This window comes from Aegilops tauschii, chromosome 6, assembly GCF_002575655.3.
Source record: "Aegilops tauschii subsp. strangulata cultivar AL8/78 chromosome 6, Aet v6.0, whole genome shotgun sequence".
Taxonomy (NCBI): Eukaryota; Viridiplantae; Streptophyta; class Magnoliopsida; order Poales; family Poaceae; genus Aegilops; species Aegilops tauschii.
In genome coordinates this window covers 113889006-113908712 of record NC_053040.3, presented here as the reverse complement: position 1 = coordinate 113908712, position 19707 = coordinate 113889006, and the positions used below count along the sequence as shown (strand labels likewise).

The following is a 19707-nucleotide window of genomic DNA, read 5'->3' as shown; positions in this document are numbered from 1 at the left end:
GGGCGGCGGCCAAGGGGGGTAACTTACCCCCCAAGTCAAGTGGGGCGCCCCCCACCCTAGGGTTTCCAAACCTAGGCGCAGGGGGGAGGCCCATGGGGGGCGCCCCAGCCCACTAAGGGCTGGTTCCCTTCCCACTTCAGCCCATGGGGCCCTCCGAGATAGGTGGCCCCACCCGGTGGACCCCCGGGACCCTTCCGGTGGTCCCGGTACAATACCGATAACCCCCGAAACTTTCCCGGTGGCCGAAACTGGACTTCCTATATATAATTCTTCACCTCCGGACCATTCCGGAACTCCTCGTGATGTCCGGGATCTCATCCGGGACTCCGAACAACTTTCGGGTTTCCGCATACTCATATCTCTACAACCCTAGCGTCACCGAACGTTAAGTGTGTAGACCCTACGGGTTCGGGAGACATGCAGACATGACCGAGACGCCTCTCCGGTCAATAACCAACAGCGGGATCTGGATACCCATGTTGGCTCCCACATGTTCCACGATGATCTCATCGGATGAACCACGATGTCGAGGATTCAATCAATCCCGTATACAATTCCCTTTGTCAATCGGTATGTTACTTGCCCGAGATTCGATCGTCGGTATCCCAATACCTTGTTCAATCTCGGTACCGGCAAGTCTCTTTACTCGTACCGCAATGCATGATCCCGTGACTAACGCCTTAGTCACATTGAGCTCATTATGATGATGCATTACCGAGTGGGCCCAGAGATACCTCTCCGTCATACAGAGTGACAAATCCCAGTCTCGATTCGTGCCAACCCAACAGACACTTTCGGAGATACCCGTAGTGTACCTTTATAGTCACCCAGTTACGTTGTGACGTTTGGCACACCCAAAGTACTCCTACGGTATCCGGGAGTTGCACGATCTCATGGTCTAAGGAGAAGATACTTGACATTGGAAAAGCTCTAGCAAACGAACTACACGATCTTTGAGCTATGCTTAGGATTGGGTCTTGTCCATCACATCATTCTCCTAATGATGTGATCCCGTTATCAATGACATCCAATGCCCATAGTCAGGAAACCATGACTATCTGTTGATCAACGAGCTAGTCAACTAGAGGCTTACTAGGGACACCTTGTGGTCTATGTATTCACACATGTATTACGATTTCCGGATAACACAATTATAGCATGAACAATAGACAATTATCATGAACAAAGAAATATAATAATAACCATTTATTATTGCCTCTAGGGCATATTTCCAACAGTCTCCCACTTGCACTAGAGTCAATAATCTAGTTACATTGTGATGAATCGAACACCCATTGCGTCCTGGTGTTGATCATGTTTTGCCCTAGGGAGAGGTTTAGTCAACGGATCTGCTGCATTCAGGTCCGTATGTACTTTGCAAATATCTATGTCTCCATTTTGAACACTTTCACGAATGGAGTTGAAGCGACGCTTGATATGCCTGGTCTTCCTGTGAAACCTGGGCTCCTTCGCAAGGGCAATAGCTCCAGTGTTGTCACAGAAGAGAGTCATCGGGCTCGACGCATTGGGAATCACCCCTAGGTCGGTAATGAACTCCTTCATCCAGACTGCTTCCTGTGCTGCCTCCGAGGCCGCCATGTACTCCGCTTCACATGTAGATCCCGCCACGACGCTTTGCTTGCAACTACACCAGCTTACTGCTCCTCCATTCAAAATATACACGTATCCGGTTTGTGACTTCGAGTCATCCAGATCTGTGTCGAAGCTAGCGTCGACGTAACCCTTTATGACGAGCTCTTCGTCACCTCCATAAACGAGAAACATATCCTTAGTCCTCTTCAGGTACTTCAGGATATTCTTGACCGCTGTCCAGTGTTCCATGCCGGGATTACTTTGGTACCTTCCTACCAAACTTACGACAAGGTTTACATCAGGTCTGGTACACAACATGGCATACATAATAGACCCTATGGCCGAGGCATAGGGGATGACACTCATCTTTTCTATATCTTCTGCCGTGGTCGGGCATTGAGCCGTGCTCAATTGCACACCTTGCAATACAGGCAAGAACCCCTTCTTGGACTGATCCATATTGAACTTCTTCAATATCTTGTCAAGGTATGTACTCTGCGAAAGACCAATGAGGCGTCTCGATCTATCTCTATAGATCTTGATGCCTAATATATAAGCAGCTTCTCCAAGGTCCTTCATTGAAAAACACTTATTCAAATAGGCCTTTATACTTTCCAAGAATTCTATATCATTTCCCATCAATAGTATGTCATCCACATATAATATGAGAAATGCTACAGAGCTCCCACTCACTTTCTTGTAAACACGGGCTTCTCCATAAGTCTGTGTAAACCCAAACGCTTTGATCATCTCATCAAAGCGAATGTTCCAACTCCGAGATGCTTGCACCAGCCCATAGATTGAGCGCTGGAGCTTGCATACTTTGTTAGCATTCTTAGGATCGACAAAACCTTCCAGCTGCATCATATACAACTCTTCCTTAAGGAAGCCGTTAAGGAATGCCGTTTTGACGTCCATCTGCCATATCTCATAATCATAGTATGCGGCAATTGCTAACATGATTCGGACGGACTTCAGCTTCGCTACGGGTGAGAAAGTCTCATCGTAGTCAACCCCTTGAACTTGTCGATAACCCTTAGCGACAAGTCGAGCCTTGTAGATGGTCACATTACCATCCGCGTCTGTCTTTTTCTTAAAGATCCATTTATTTTCTATGGCTCGCCGATCATCGGGCAAGTCAGTCAAAGTCCATACTTCGTTTTCATACATGGATCCTATCTCGGATTTCATGGCTTCTAGCCATTTGTCGGAATCCGGGCCCGCCATCGCTTCTTCATAGTTCGAAGGTTCACCGTTGTCTAACAACATGATTTCCAGGACAGGGTTGCCGTACCACTCTGGTGCGGAACGTGTCCTTGTGGACCTACGAAGTTCAGTAGTAACTTGATCTGAAGCTTCATGATCATCATCATTAACTTCCTCCCCAGTCGGTGTAGGCACCACAGGAACATCTTCCCGCGCTGCGCTACTTTCCGGTTCGGAAGGGGTGACTATCACCTCATCAAATTCCACTTTCCTCCCACTCAATTCTTTCGAGAGAAACTCTTTCTCCAGAAAGGACCCGTTCTTGGCAATGAAGATCTTGCCTTCGGATCTGAGGTAGAAGGTATACCCAATGGTTTCCTTAGGGTATCCTATGAAGACGCATTTTTTCGACTTGGGTTCGAGCTTTTTAGGTTGAAGTTTCTTGACATAAGCATCGCATCCCCAAATTTTTAGAAACGACAGCTTAGGTTTCTTCCCAAACCATAATTCATACGGTGTCGTCTCAACGGATTTCGACGGAGCCCTATTTAAAGTGAATGCGGTAGTCTCTAAAGCATAGCCCCAAAATGAGAGCGGTAAATCGGTAAGAGACATCATAGATCACACCAGATCCAATAGAGTGCGATTACAACGTTCGGACACACCATTTCTCTGAGGTGTTCCAGGCGGCGTGAGTTGTGAAACTATTCCACATTTCCTTAAGTGCGTACCAAATTCGTGACTTAAATATTCTCCACCACGATCTGATCGTAAGAATTTTATTTTTCTGTCACGTTGATTCTCAACCTCACTCTGAAATTCCTTGAACTTTTCAAAGGTTTCAGACTTGTGTTTCATTAAGTAGACATACCCATATCTACTTAAGTCATCAGTGAGAGTGAGAACATAACGATATCCTCCGCGAGCCTCAACACTCATTGGACCGCACACATCGGTATGTATGATTTCCAATAAGTTGGTTGCTCGCTCCATTGTTCCGGAGAACGGAGTCTTGGTCATCTTACCCATGAGGCATGGTTCGCACGTGTCAAATGATTCGTAATCAAGAGACTCCAAAAGTCCATCTGCATGGAGCTTCTTCATGCGCTTGACACCAATGTGACCAAGGCGGCAGTGCCACAAGTATGTGGGACTATCGTTATCAACTTTACATCTTTTGGTATTCACACTATGAATATGTGTAACATCACGTTCGAGATTCATCAAGAATAAACCATTGACCAGCGGGGCATGACCATAAAACATATCTCTCAAATAAATAGAACAACCATTATTCTCAGATTTAAATGAGTAGCCATCTCGAATTAAACGAGATCCAGATACAATGTTCATGCTCAAAGCTGGCACTAAATAAAAATTATTGAGGTTTAAAACTAATCCCATAGGTAGATGCAGAGGTAGCGTGCCGACGGCGATCACATCGACCTTGGAACCATTCCCGACGCGCATCGTCACCTCGTCCTTTGCCAGTCTCCGTTTATTCCGCAGTTCCTGTTTTGAGTTACAAATATGAGCAACCGCACCGGTATCAAATACCCAGGAGCTACTACGAGTACTGGTAAGGTACACATCAATTACATGTATATCACATATACCTTTTGTGTTGCCGGCCTTCTTGTCCGCTAAGTATTTGGGGCAGTTCCACTTCCAGTGACCACTTCCCTTGCAATAAAAGCACTCAGTTTCAGGCTTGGGTCCATTCTTTGACTTCTTCCCGGCAACTGGCTTACCGGGCGCGGCAACTCCCTTGCCGTCCTTCTTGAAGTTCTTCTTACCCTTGCCCTTCTTGAACTTAGTGGTTTTATTCACCATCAACACTTGATGTTCTTTTCTGATCTCCACCTCCGCTGATTTCAGCATTGAATATACCTCAGGAATGGTCTTTTCCATCCCTTGCATATTGAAGTTCATCACAAAGCTCTTGTAGCTTGGTGGAAGCGACTGGAGGATTCTGTCAATGACCGCGTCATCCGGGAGATTAACTCCCAGCTGAGACAAGCGGTTGTGCAACCCAGACATTCTGAGTATGTGCTCACTAATAGAACTATTCTCCTCCATTTTACAGCTGAAGAACTTGTCGGAGACTTCATATCTCTCGACCCGGGCATGAGCTTGGAAAACCATTTTCAGCTCCTCGAACATCTCATATGCTCCATGTTTCTCAAAACGCTTTTGGAGACCCGGTTCTAAGCTGTAAAGCATGCCGCACTGAACGAGGGAGTAATCATCAGCACGCTGCTGCCAAGCGTTCATAACGTCTTGGTTCTCTGGGATTGGTGCTTCACCTAGCGGTGCTTCTAGGACATAATCTTTCTTGGCAGCTATGAGGATGATCCTCAGGTTCCGGACCCAGTCCGTATAGTTACTGCCATCATCTTTCAGCTTGGTTTTCTCTAGGAACGCGTTGAAGTTGAGGACAACGTGGGCCATTTGATCTACAAGACATAGTGTAAAGATTTTAGACTAAGTTCATGATAATTAAGTTCATATAATCAAATTATTTAATGAACTCCCACTCAGATAGACATCCCTCTAGTCATCTAAGTGAAACATGATCCGAGTTAACTAGGCCGTGTCCGATCATCACGTGAGACGGACTAGTCAAGATCGGTGAACATCTCCATGTTGATCGTATCTTCTATACGACTCATGCTCGACCTTTCGGTCCTCCGTGTTCCGAGGCCATGTCTGTACATGCTAGGCTCGTCAAGTCAACCTAAGTGTATTGCGTGTGTTCCGAGGCCATGTCTGTACATGCTAGGCTCGTCAACACCCGTTGTATGCGAACGTTAGAATCTATCACACCCAATCATCACGTGGTGCTTCGAAACAATGAACCTTCGCAACGGTGCACAATTAGGGGGAACACTTTCTTGAAATTATCATAAGGGATCATCTTACTTACTACCGTCGTTCTAAGCAAATAAGATGCAAAAACATGATAAACATCACATGCAATCAAATAGTGACATGATATGGCCAATATCATTTTGCTCCTTTGATCTCCATCTTCGGGGCACCATGATCATCTTCGTCACCGGCATGACACCATGATCTCCATCATCATGATCTCCATCATTGTGTCTTCATGAAGTTGTCACGCCAACTATTACTTCTACTTCTATGGCTAACGCGTTTAGCAATAAAGTAAAGTAATTTACATGGCGTTATTCAATGACACGCAGGTCACACAAAATAATAAAGACAACTCCTATGGCTCCTGCCGGTTGTCATACTCATCGACATGAAAGTCGTGATTCCTATTACAAGAATATGATCAATCTCATACATCACATATATCATTCATCACATCTTCTGGCCATATCACATCACATAGCACATGCTGCAAAAACAAGTTAGACGTCCTCTAATTGTTGTTGCAAGTTTTTACGTGGCTTGTAGGTTTCTAGCAAGAACGTTTCTTACCTACGTAAAACCACAACGTGATTTGCCAATTTCTATTTACCCTTCATAAGGACCCTTTTCATCGAATCCGTTCCGACTAAAGTAGGAGAGACAGACACCCGCTAGCCACCTTATGCAACTAGTGCATGTCAGTCGGTGGAACCTGTCTCACGTAAGCGTACGTGTAAGGTCGGTCCGGGCCGCTTCATCCCACAATACCGCCGAAACAAGATAAGACTAGTAGCGGCAAGAAGAATAGGCAACATCAATGCCCACAACTACTTTGTGTTCTACTCGTGCATAGTAACTACGCATAGGCCTGGCTCATGATGCCACTGTTGGGGATCGTAGCAGAATTTTAAAATTTTCCTACGCTCACCAAGATCGATCTATGGAGTATACTAGCAACGAGGGGAAAGGAGTGCATCTACATACCCTTGTAGATCGCGAGCGGAAACGTTCCAATGAACGTGGTTGATGGAGTCGTACTCGCCGTGATCCAAATCACCGATGACCGAGTGCCGAACGGACGGCACCTCCGCGTTCAACACACGTACGGTGCAGCGACGTCTCCTCCTTCTTGATCCGGCAAGGGGAAAGGAGAGGTTGATGGAGATCCAGCAGCACGACGGCGTGGTGGTGGATGTAGCGGGATCTCGGCAGGGCTTCGCCGAGCGTCTGCGAGAGGAAGAGGTGTAGCAGGGGAGGAGGGAGGCGCCCAAGGCTGTAATGTTGCTGCCCTCCCTCCCCCCCTTTATATAGGCCCCCTGGGAGGGGGGGGGGCGGCGGCCAAGACCCATCTAGATGGGGGGGGGCGGCGGCCAAGGGGGGTAACTTACCCCCCAAGTCAAGTGGGGCGCCCCCCACCCTAGGGTTTCCAACCCTAGGCACAGGGGGGAGGCCCATGGGGGGCGCCCCAGCCCACTAAGGGCTGGTTCCCTTCCCACTTCAGCCCATGGGGCCCTCCGGGATAGGTGGCCCCACCCGGTGGACCCCCGGGACCCTTCCGGTGGTCCCGGTACAATACCGATAACCCCCGAAACTTTCCCGGTGGCCGAAACTGGACTTCCTATATATAATTCTTCACCTCCGGACCATTCCGGAACTCCTCGTGATGTCCGGGATCTCATCCGGGACTCCGAACAACTTCGGGTTTCCGCATACTCATATCTCTACAACCCTAGCGTCACCGAACCTTAAGTGTGTAGACCCTACGGGTTCGGGAGACATGCAGACATGACCGAGACGCCTCTCCGGTCAATAACCAACAGCGGGATCTGGATACCCATGTTGGCTCCCACATGTTCCACGATGATCTCATCGGATGAACCACGATGTCGAGGATTCAATCAATCCCGTATACAATTCCCTTTGTCAATCGGTATGTTACTTGCCCGAGATTCGATCGTCGGTATCCCAATACCTTGTTCAATCTCGTTACCGGCAAGTCTCTTTACTCGTACCGCAATGCATGATCCCGTGACTAACGCCTTAGTCACATTGAGCTCATTATGATGATGCATTACCGAGTGGGCCCAGAGATACCTCTCCGTCATACGGAGTGACAAATCCCAGTCTCGATCCGTGCCAACCCAACAGACACTTTCGGAGATACTCGTAGTGTACCTTTATAGTCACCCAGTTACGTTGTGACGTTTGGCACACCCAAAGTACTCCTACGGTATCCGGGAGTTGCACGATCTCATGGTCTAAGGAGAAGATACTTGACATTGGAAAAGCTCTAGCAAACGAACTACATGATCTTTGAGCTATGCTTAGGATTGGGTCTTGTCCATCACATCATTCTCCTAATGATGTGGTCCCGTTATCAATGACATCCAATGCCCATAGTCAGGAAACCATGACTATCTGTTGATCAACGAGCTAGTCAACTAGAGGCTTACTAGGGACACCTTGTGGTCTATGTATTCACACATGTATTACGATTTCCGGATAACACAATTATAGCATGAACAATAGACAATTATCATGAACAAAGAAATATAATAATAACCATTTATTATTGCCTCTAGGGCATATTTCCAACAGATCCTTGTTTGCAAGCCTTGAGGAGTTCTAGTGCAGAGATGACCGAGCATTGGGTTTGATCTGAAGATGTGGCAGACAGAGTCAGTTGGCCGGCTGGAGTTGTTACAGTTAGGAACTGTTTGATCCAATCGATGTTCATGGGGCTGTGCTTTCGTAGCCAGTCCATCCCGAGAATGGCATCATACGAGACCGGCTTGAGGATTTTGAAATCCGTTTGGAACTTGTGCCCTTGGGTTGTCCACTGACACGCCGAAATGTATGTGGTGCAGGGAATGGTGGCACCATTGGCCACGCGCATGCGACATGGGCGCGGCAACGGCCTTGCTCCGGAGAGTTTTGCTGCCAGGGAGCTGTCCACAAAAGACGTAGAACTGCCGGAGTCGACCAACAACAGAATCTCTTGGCCTTCGAGCCATGCTTGCAGCTGCAACACCCCCGGATCGAACGAGCCATCTTCAGCCTGACGGGATAAGGTGCAGAGGTTTTCTTCGTCAGAGATTGGAGATGTTGGGGGTGACTCGGGTTGCGCGTCGTCTTGGGGAAACATGGCGAGCAGCTCCTCCACGATGTGCATCTGCACCGTGGGCGGGCGTGTGTGGTCCTTGCCCCATCGTTCACCGCACTTGAAGCAGAGCCCCTTCGCGCGGCGGAAGGCGCGAAGGGCAGCGACCTTGCTGGCTTCTGGCGTGGCGCGCGTGGCGTCAGTAACGCGGCGATCTTCAGAGACCACTGTTGGTGTAGCAGGTCTACTGAAGAATGACGGCGGAGTAGAACGGCCGGCGTGGCCATGGCCTCGAGTGGTGTTGGAGAGACGCCCAAACGAGTGCTCGCCGTCGGCCACTTCCTCCTGAAGCAGGGCCAGCGAGCATGCCGTGTCCAGGTCCGGTGGGCATTGCACAACATCACCAGGACAAATCCACAGATAATAGAAACAAACTCACACGCCTCCCGAGATATGAACAAGCACATAGTAATGAGGCGTGTGGTAGGGACACTTTATTCCGCATCATCATCCACGCCACCGAATCACCACTGTCTATCCGAGATAAAACCTAAATTTACTTCTATCAGTATCACCACCGAAATGAAGACTTAGGGTCCACTCCCCTCTCGTCGTCGAAGCGACATACAAAGAGAGAGGGTCTCGCCGGGGAGGTTGGTAAATTGGTCATTGCTGCTGTCTCCTAGGTCACAAGAGCAGGTTGGGGAATAAATGATGCGCCCTTTTGTTATAAAGAAACAAGTTTTTTTTTGCACTCCACTGAAAGGAATGCGATCATAAAAAAAATATAACTTCTTATAGTCAAATTGTCTAAATTTAGGAAGCTTGGCTAAAATTCTCAGATTATGCGTACAACCCGATGTCAATGGCGTATTTTTAAAAGAAAAAAGCAAAATAGCAATTGAAAACAAGTTACTTATGAAGGACAATGTATAAAAATTTGAACTGGGTAGTCATTAGAAGGCGGCAAATATACAAATGATTAAACAGTATTCAAATTTTGGACTAGTCCATGACTTCAAAATAAGGACATGGATACTCAAATTAAGCATTAAAATTTAGGCAAAAAAATGCCGCTCAAACGTGCCTAGGCATTGAGTGTAGGCCTACCTTGGCCATTGAAGGAGGTTTAGACGTCCCGCGGGTCATGTGTCGGCCAACAAGGTCCTCCGGTAAGGAATTGACCTCATCCGACAAGTAGTCAACCTCTCCGGAGAGGAATCGACCTCTCCGGTGAGAAATTGACATCTTTGACGTGAAATCGACGATGGGGAGAGAGAGAGGGGAGATGCGCCAAGTTCTTTGTGGTGGGTCATGCATGTCGCTGGCCCTACCACTCACTCTGCTTCTCTACAAAGATATTATGTGTGGTGGCCTCTCCTGATTTCCGTAAAGAATTTCTTAATAATGACCAATTATCACTGACGAGTTTCTGTTTGTCCATGATGACTAGTATTCTTAAGAGTGGTTACACCTAGAGACGCGTGGATAATGCTTGTGCCAAAGTAGAGAGATTCAAGACATGTTTGAAATGCTCACCAATGAGATCGAATAAATTATAGCCCCCAATGGGCAAACTAATGCAACCATTTAATAAATTCCTGAAAACACCAATGAAACAATATACATTGAAAATAAAAATATATGTTTCTTAAGAAACCTTGTCCATACATATCATCAGTCCCACCTTCTGCTCATGCTCATCTATACCAATATAAAAAGACTCAAAGGGGCGGATCTAATTAATCTCGGTCATCAAATCATGTCAATCCAACGACCTAGACTGGTTCAATGTTGAGCACTCAACACGTTTATCATGCAGTTAATTTCATACCAAATATAGTGCTAATCACATAATAACATGTAAATAATATCTTACTTAATATCTGCATGCACTTAATATACTTTCAAATTAACGTGCATTGCACGTACACATTGACTAGTGAATTCAAACAACACCAATCTAAACCCATGTAGAGATATCAGCCCTGTTGAATCTACGGAGGTCCATGGTGAATTATGAGTACCAAAATAGTGACAACTTTATCAAAAGTGCTATTATGAGCACGAGCTCGGATGAACAGTAAAACCGTGTGAAATAAAATAAAAAATCTGATATTTTTGGTAATAAACATCAATGTATGTTTCACCTGCATGCAAAAAATCATGATGAAATGACATTCGTGGAAGTTTGAGCAAAAAATACAAAATCAATGCTCCCCATCCTTTTTGGAGCGTCGATTTAGTTTTTTAATCCAAACTTTCACAAATGTCATTCCATCACAAATATTTACATGCAGGTAAACACACATTGATGTCTGTTGCCCGAAAAAACAGGATTTTTTCATGATGTTACTGTTCTTCAAGCTCATATGAGCTCGAGCTCACAAACTCCACATCTTGCATATTTTCAGGTATTAAGTGCTGGAATATCTGCTCGTGGTTTTGGAAATTTAAAGAGAAGCTTGGAATTTTTTTTGTAATAAAAGAAGCTTTTACGTGCCTACAAATAGTCATTGCAATCTGATCAGGAAATTGTGAATTAAAACCGAATCCCATTTTGCAAGAACGGATCTCAAGTTAGAAATGAGTGCATGAATTTCATCAGATACTAATGTAGAGGTTTGATATAACCATGTGTATGTGGCATGCATATGTATACAGCAATGCCTCTGCAAACATGTACGTATAAAGCCATGTGTATGTGGCATTTGTATGTATACAGTAGTGTCTCTGCAAATGGGTATTTGTACATCATCTCAGGCAAAAAAAAAAACCCTATAGATTACATCTAAGATTGTATCCCAAAATTAATCGTTTGAATCCGAGCTATCTAAATGATCATCCAGTACTGCAGGAAACTGTTTCTCCTGGGGATTTAACTGGGAGGCTGGGTTACAACTGCCACTGCTCCGAGATTGACTCGCCGCCTTCTTTTGTGATGCCCCAACTTCCTTGCAGGCCTTATCTAGCATCACCAAAAAATCTCTTACAATGACAAAGAGGCTAAATCCATCATCTTTCACATCGTTTCCATGGAAATACCGGATTGTTTTCTTCACCAACGATCTCAATCTCTTCTCTTCTTTCAACAGAAAGTTGGTCTCATTCTCTGCATGCTCAACGAAACGTGCCAGCGAGCGGTGGAATCCACTATTCTCATCTATCGTTGCCATGTCAGAGTTCAGGAACTCCTTTGCGTTCAGCAACTCACGTCTGAGTTGCAATACACTGGCAGATAAAGCATCAGCATCTAGTGCAGCTATGTTCTTGGCATTAACCAGTTCACTGCTAAGCCCTGATACAATCTTTAGGCCGAGCTTGGAGTAGTACTCGCCATCTTCTTGGACAGATCCGTTCGAATCATCTCCTGAAGGTTGAGTCCTTCCACTTTCCATGGCCAACCTTGCTTCACGGACACCTTCGGATCGAATAATCTCCTGGACAACAAAGTGAAGCAATGTAGTCTTTCCATCGGCACCCTTGACATCTGACAACTTCAGAAGGGTATCAAGTTTGAATGCGTTAGCACCACCACGGAAGGTCCCGTCATTCAAACGGTTTCCAGTTTTAAGAACAGCTTCTAGCAGTTTCAGAAAAAGCCGGTGCTTCAGTTCCCCACAAGCAGCCTGACACCAAAAAGATAGTAATTTCAGTAAAGGTTGGAGTGCTTTTCAGATTTAATACACAAGTCAACTGCTTTCACTTAGCTTACCTCCAATTGCAGGAATGAATCCCTGAGACTTGAAGCATCTTCTTGCAAAGATGACATGAAAAGCAGAGCACTGATCCTCTTGTAAGCAAAAGGAATGTCAGTTAGTGCCTTCATGACTTGTTCTGCAAGACCTAGTTGCGAGTAGTCCCCATCGTAAAGCCTAAGTTTCAGCTCCTCCTCATCATTTGGTTTCATTCTCAAGATCGTCTCAAGAAGTAGTCTAGGAAGTTCATTTCCTAGAGAACAGAGGTGAAAGGAAATGTCAGAGAATGCTGCTTTTATCTGTGCAAGAACATGCATCTTTTCCACATATGAATAAGCAAGCTACATGACCAATTAACAATATGTTCTTATGGACGAAGAGCTACCTTCAGTGAGAGCATCTTGAATGTCCTCTACCCTGACATTCATTGCCTTGAAAACAACTGCCAGGTTGCACGATTTCTTAAAATCAAGAAGAGAAACATGCTGAGGTGAAGGGTCAGCCATGGCAAGTTCCTTGTCCTTGGTGTTGTTTCTGTTGCCAGCGCCATAACCAAACAATGCCTCTATCATATCCTCGTTCACACTGCAAAATGCATTTGTCAGATACAAGCCTCAAAGTGCAGACAAATGGATTAATAACTTGTTGCTAGTGTAAAACTTACTGAAAAGAACCAAACTTGATGTCATGCCAGGCCATCGACTGGTTAGGATTAGCAAGAACTTTGTTCCAATAGAATGGTCGAAGTTTGGGTCTTGGAGCACCCACTTCAGCTTCAGACGATTCACTGGCCTGCTCGCTTGCAGATGATCCTTCAGAATGACTTGACTCAACAGGTGACAGCTGAGGAAATCTTGCTAATGAGCCTTTGGGAGGTGCAGGTGGGGGAGGACCAGCCTTCCTGATAGGAGGAGGCGGTGGTGGAGGCGGTGGCGGCGGCGGCGGTGGCGGAGGCACTGGTTTAGGAGCATCACTTGTGTTGTTCTGTGTTCCTCCAGTAGCTTGCGCGGGAGTTGACACATCACTGGAGGTTTTAAAACAGCATGGAAAGCACCGACTCATGCTGCCTCCGGCCTTAGAAGCCCTGACCCCTTGATCATCCTTGTGAAGCTGACTGGAGGATGCACGGATAACGGGTGACGATCCTGCATGAAATTGATGATATATGATATAATACCACACCAAGAACAACCCATCATAGGTAGACAGAAAGGGACATTGCCTCACCAGGTGTGTTGGCCGACTGCATGTGAAGAAGAGGATGATCATCTCGAGGCTCACCGACAGAGACCTTGCTCTTGTTGCATCCACAGCAGTAGAAAATCAGGAATGCAGCAATGAACGAGAAGGCCGCCGTCGGGAGCACCACAGTCAAGACCAATTTTATGTAGTTGTGCTGCTTATCCGAAGGTGAAACTGGAGGAGGCACTCCCCAACGCTTCTTTGCAGGTTTATCTTCGAGACGACGGCTGCGAGGTTCGGTGTTCGGAAAGTTGGGAGGCGTAAATGGTTGCTCCATCAGAGAAAGAGGAAACTTAGCTTCACCTCCGGAAGAAGGACCATCTTCAACCATTTGATCAGCCAAATGCCGTCTTCTTGGATAGAAGTCTGAACCAAACAAGAACAGCTGGTCCTCAAGATAGTTGATAAATTCTTGTGACATGCCCAAGCTGAAATAATTTGCGCGGATACAGTCGTGAGTAACAGAAGACTTGTCAGGTGGAAGAAGGGCCAGGAGCTCCATAAGCAGCATCGTCTTCAGCTCACTCTTTGAAGAACGGCTCGGCAGTTCATCATAAGCAAACGTCTGTCCAGTGCCTAAAATTTCCTCCGCCCCAACTATGTCTTGTAAGCAAATTGACCGTATTTTGTCCACCTGCATCCATCCATGAAACATCCTAAACAGTGAGGATTATATGATGCTTCAGCAAACTTAGTAAACAGTAAGGATTACATGTAGGCAAACTGACCATATTTTGTCAGACAAGAAGTAAATTTAATTGGTAGTGATGAGTGCTAATTGACTAAAAAATGACTAGAAAGGTCCAGAAACAGCCTGTGATGCTCATACTGAAAAGTTCTTGTGGAACTGATACTCTTTCCATGAGTAAACAACAGAGGCCTATTCTTTTAAGAAAAAGATGAAAGGGACTCGTAATCAAAAGTTTTTATTAAAATCAAAGCAAAGAAATCTACAACTAACTGTACTATTACATCCGTCCCTATCTATAAGAATGAGAGTACTTACGAGATCCCCATCCAGAACCAGGGAAAACGGAGGAACAGAGGAAGAAGAAGAGGGAGGCTGCGTCCATCCAGACAAGACATGCACCCCGTCCACCTCTCCTCCCCCTCTCGACGGCCCGACCAATACCGCCGCGACGAACAGCACGAGCAACCCCATCCTCCTGGTCATGGCTGCCACCTCTCAGATGCCCGTCCTCCCAAAACCCACCATCTTTCGACGTGTCTCGCCTCAGTGGAGAGGCGGAAGATGGATGTCTTCTGGGCCGTTGGGCGGCGGAATCGCCGAGGAGGAGGGGCGGGTGCCGTTGGTTATGGAGCACTGAAGACTCCCGGTGTCGGTCGGCTCGCACTATCACTAGCAGATGATTCTGGTAGAAGTGGTAGGGGAGTCAGCATCCTGTGGCGTTCGTTGTTTTTATGGAAAGACGTGGATGGATGCCTATTTTCTTACTGCTTGGAATTGGAAGGAGAAGTTAGGCGTGACGGCACCCGCAGAGCAGGAAGAAGAGCCGAGCCGGCGTGCCGCGGCAGGCGGGGAGCGGGACGCTGACTTCCGTTCCGTCCACGTGACGGTCACGCGAGAGGATCGAGCGCCTGCCAAGGAAGAGGAGAAGAGAAACTACTCCTATAGTACGAACGAAAGGCGGAGCATTTCTTCGCGGCGACGACGGCGAGGCGTCGGCGCGTCGCTCGCTCGTGCCCTCACGTGCGCAGATTTGGATTCAGATTCCGCTCGAGGTCGACCCTTGCTGGCACGGGAGACCAAACGGTGAAAAATAGTTTAGTTACTGCGTTGACTGGGGGGCTGGGGAGGAGATAATGGACCTTCTCCGTCGTTTCTCGCCGTCGGCGGCGAGGCGATGGACTCCGCCGGCCGTGCCGCCGCTGTTCGGCGGTGCGTCCCTCGGCCCGCCTCCGTCGTTCCCGGGAGACGTGTTCGTTCCGGCCCGTGGGCCCTGACCCACTGGACTCCAAGAAGGCCCTTGTCAAGTCGATGGGACGGGCTAGGGCTGCCGTACCCGGGCCTGGCCCACGGACAAAGAGAGGGTCACGGCCCGAGGGAGCTGAGCTATCACTTTCTCCAAAAAAGAAAAACTACTCCATTTTTTTCCTGAAAAAGTGGAGAGGGCCGGCCGGCCACCGTGCGCCACCTGGATACACCTGGGGGGCATGTGGACTGGAGAAGAAGAGACGCGGAAATGCACACTACTCTCGCTAAACAAAGAAGGAAAATACGCCCCGAGAGCGCCGAAAAAGTCAGAACAGCTAGCTAAGCTATATTCGATCCGCCGCCCACCCTCGCCCGAATCCGCCGCGCCGACTATCTGGGACCCACACACAGCGCCTCCGCGCACCGCCGGCCGTCCTCCACCAGGTAAAGCTTCTGGTGGTGCTCGCTAGCTTGCTCCGCCGGCCGGAGAGATCTGCCGGCGGCCTCCGCCGGTTGCTTCTCGACCTAGTAGTGCTTATCGCCTTTTTATCTTATTATCCCGGCCGTTTCCTGGCCGGCTAGTCCATCGCCCTGCGGAGGATAGGGGGATTTCGCTGATGCGGTTGGCGCTCGGCGCAGAGGGGAGGGAATTTGGTACCGGAAGAAGCTCATGTATAGATTCTTTGTTTTGCTATTATTTTGGATAGATTCTTTGTTTTGCTATTATTTTGGGTAAACTCTTTATAGAAAATCGAGCGGCCGGAAATCCCCAAGCATCAGACCGATTGCAGTGCTCTCGACCTTCTCGGGGCGTCTAATTTCTCACAATAGTATTAGTTGGGATTAGCCTCCCATTTCAGTGCCCTTTGGCTGGTAGGATCGAGTTTTCTTCTTCCCAGTAATAGCAGATATGCTCTTTTTAGGCCAAGTAACGGTAGATGTTAGGCAGGCTTGCAAAATCACGATGAGATAGGCAATACAGTTCATGACAGAATTATCCTGGGTTTTCTTTTAAAAAAATCCCAGACTTAATATGCTTGTAGTACATTTGTAGCAACTTGAACCCCATTTGTTTTACATTTTGCTCCATATTTGTTCTGATTAGGTTTGTTTATTTTTCATTGCAGTTCTGGGCTGGTGACACCGTAACGGATTTATCTTGGAAAAGTCGAAGTGCTCCAGGGAGTTTGGCCCGGAATTTCCTTGTTGAGTTATCACAAGAGTGGTGGCTCCATATACTGGTTCGGTATTTGTGTCTTACACCTGGCGTCTGGAGCACAGGAGTGGGATATTGTCGTGGTAGGCCACATACCTATTAATAGACCGCTGTAAACGTAGTGCATAGTGGACACTGAAAGCACTATTCGGCTTTCTGAATATAGATTGCTATAATGGAGGATAGGAGGACAATTCTGATGGACCGTTATGAAATCGGGAGGCAATTAGGGCAAGGGAACTTTGCCAAGGTATATTATGGTCGGAATCTCGCAGGTGGACAGGCTGTTGCGATAAAGATGATCGATAAGGAGAAGGTTTCGAGGGTTGGCCTAATTGTGCAGATAAAGAGGGAGATCTCGATAATGGGATTGGTAAGGCATCCCAACGTCTTGAAGCTTTTCGAGGTAATGGCTAGCAAGAGCAAGATTTACTTTGTTTTGGAGTATGCCAAAGGCGGCGAGCTTTTCAACAAAATAACCAAGGGAAAGTTAAGCGAGGATGCTGCAAGGAAATACTTCCATCAGCTCATCAGTGCCGTGGACTACTGCCATAGCCGAGGTGTTTATCATCGCGACTTGAAGCCGGAGAACCTACTCCTGGATGAGAATGAAAACCTTAAAGTCTCTGATTTCGGTCTAAGTGCCCTGGCCGAGTCCACGAGACAAGATGGCCTCCTCCACACCACCTGTGGAACTCCAGCTTATGTTGCTCCTGAAGTGCTTAGCAGGAGAGGCTATGATGGTGCGAAGGCTGACATATGGTCATGTGGAGTAATTCTGTTTGTGCTGGTGGCTGGTTTCCTTCCTTTCCATGACACAAATCTTATAGAGATGTATAGGAAGATCTCCAGGGCTGAATATAGATGCCCTCGCCCTTTTTCAGTTGAGCTGAGGGATCTACTGTATAAGATTCTTGATCCAGACCCAAGCACTAGAGCTTCCGTTTCAAGGATAAAGAGAAGCGCTTGGTACAGGAAACCCGTCGATGTAAATGGACTGAAGATTAAACAAGAAACAAGAGACAAGGTTCAGAAAGGTGAACCCACAACCTCTGAATCAACAGAAGGCAGCAATTCAGAGGTTAACCAAGAGGCGTCATCAAGCCTCACAAACTTGAATGCCTTTGACATAATTTCTCTCTCAACGGGATTTGACCTATCCAATTTATTTGAAGAAAAGTATGGCCGGAGGGAGGACAGATTTACCACTAGGCAGCCAGCAGAGGCTATATTTGCCAAGCTGAATGAAGTGGCCAAGAAATTGAAGCTCAAAATCAAGAAGAAAGAAAACGGTGTCTTGAAATTGGCAGCACCAAAGGAAGGAATGAAGGGCATTCTTGAGTTTGACGCAGAGGTTTTTGAGTTTGCGCCTTCTTTGCATTTAGTTGAATTAAAGAAGACCAATGGAGACACTATAGAGTATAAACAACTGATGAAAGATGAGATAAGGCCCGCACTTAAGGATGTGGTTTGGGCGTGGCAAGGCGAGTCGCACCCGCTCCCTGAGAAATTTATCCGAGGAGAGCAGCAGCAGTCACCTTTGCCATCGCAGCAGCAGCAGTCACCTTTGCCATCGCAGCAGCAGCAGCAGCAGCAATCACCTTTGCCATCGCAGCAGCAGCAGCAGCAATCACCTTTGCCATCGCAGCAGCCACAGGAGTAATCGGCCCCATTGCCAATCTGCTACTACAAAAGCACAGGACGAGATGCAGCCACTGCTGCCATGGCATCAGCAGTACCTACCAAAAACCATTGTTGGCAGCACCTATAAACCATGCGGAGCGTTGCAACGGCAGGACCAGTTTGCCGTCGCAGCAGCCGCATGATGTGTTCGAACAGCCAGTGCCATATGACTTGTTGACAGACATGTCACTGGTTCATCAGGTTTACCCTGTGTTAGTAGATCAGTTGCCTACCATTTGGCATTTCCCCCTTCTTTTTAGCTCTTTTTGTATTGCTGTATTTTCTTCTGATGTTGTATATTCCCTCTTTGCCAAAAGCACGCTCAATTTTGGGGACCTTTGTGCACTGCAGAAATTTGTGTTCGGTGTGACTGAAGATATTGAGTAGCCACAACAGAAATCGTGGCATGCAGCCATCACCATATCTAGAACACTCTGAACTAGGTAAATGGATGTAACCATGTGATATGTGGAACCCGTGTGAGCGAACAAACATCTATGTGAATTCTGGACATTGACCAGAACTACTGTATATGGAACCTAGAAAATTGTTTTTCTGGTTAAAAATTGGTTGTTTATCTTTCCAGTTTTTATATTTTGAATGTTCATCAGTTAGTGCCTTTTGAAGGAGCTAAATATCATGATTATGCTGGAATTTTGTCTATTTTAGGCCTAGCCCAATAGCAGTTTCAGAAATTCCTGATAAATCCTAGAGGCCCACGCAGCCTATTCGTGCAAGGCAAGAGGTGGAACTAAAGATTAGTCTCACATTGCTAGTTTAGAGAGAGTTGGACCTTTTTATAAGGGAGGTTCTTTCTCGCTAATTTTTTTTAAATAATACATTTTTTTTAATTACAGAAATAATACGCAAAAAAAAAGAATTTTCAAAAATAATACACCATCGGCCTACTGCAGGCCGACTGAGCCCAGTCGGCCCACAGCAGGCCGACTGGTGGCCCATCAGTTTGTTGCTGGCCGATTGGGCTGTCGGCCACCAGATTCAAGCCCAGTCGGCCTGCAGTTGGCCGACAGGGTCTAGTCGGCCTGCAGTACACCGATAGGCCTGCAGTGGGCCGACTATGCTCAGTTGGCCTGCTGTGGGCCGACTGGTGCATGCCCTATTTTTAATAATACATGATGATATCTTTAAAAGTATA

General features: G+C 46.9%; 2 protein-coding genes across 2 annotated transcripts; one reads left to right on the top strand and one right to left on the bottom strand.

Moving 5' to 3' along the window:
- Window positions 1-11399: 11399 nt before the first annotated feature.
- LOC109781334 (formin-like protein 10) lies at window positions 11400-15627 on the bottom strand. Its single transcript, XM_020339934.4, has 7 exons — window positions 15173-15627; window positions 14723-15089; window positions 13702-14350; window positions 13139-13619; window positions 12860-13059; window positions 12492-12727; window positions 11400-12405 (listed from the first exon to the last, which is right to left on the bottom strand). The coding sequence occupies exons 2-7, from the start codon at window positions 14888-14890 to the stop codon at window positions 11587-11589; spliced, it is 2553 nt and encodes an 850-aa protein (XP_020195523.1). The 5' UTR covers window positions 14891-15089; window positions 15173-15627; the 3' UTR covers window positions 11400-11586.
- Window positions 15628-15913: 286 nt separating this feature from the next.
- LOC109781333 (CBL-interacting protein kinase 26) lies at window positions 15914-19117 on the top strand. Its single transcript, XM_020339933.4, has 3 exons — window positions 15914-16096; window positions 16780-16951; window positions 17035-19117. The coding sequence occupies exon 3, from the start codon at window positions 17044-17046 to the stop codon at window positions 18529-18531; it is 1488 nt and encodes a 495-aa protein (XP_020195522.1). The 5' UTR covers window positions 15914-16096; window positions 16780-16951; window positions 17035-17043; the 3' UTR covers window positions 18532-19117.
- Window positions 19118-19707: the final 590 nt, after the last annotated feature.

Bases quoted from the DNA above. Each gene is read 5' to 3' on its own strand.
- LOC109781334 (XM_020339934.4), bottom strand. From the start codon at position 14,890: ATGACCAGGAGGATGGGGTTGCTCGTGCTGTTCGTCGCGGCGGTATTG. The intron at 14,351-14,722 runs GTAAGTACTCTC...GGATGGATGCAG, and splicing joins TGGTTCTGGATGGGGATCTC to GTGGACAAAATACGGTCAAT. The intron at 13,620-13,701 runs GTGAGGCAATGT...AATTTCATGCAG, and splicing joins GCAGTCGGCCAACACACCTG to GATCGTCACCCGTTATCCGT.
- LOC109781333 (XM_020339933.4), top strand. From the start codon at position 17,044: ATGGAGGATAGGAGGACAATTCTGATGGACCGTTATGAAATCGGGAGG.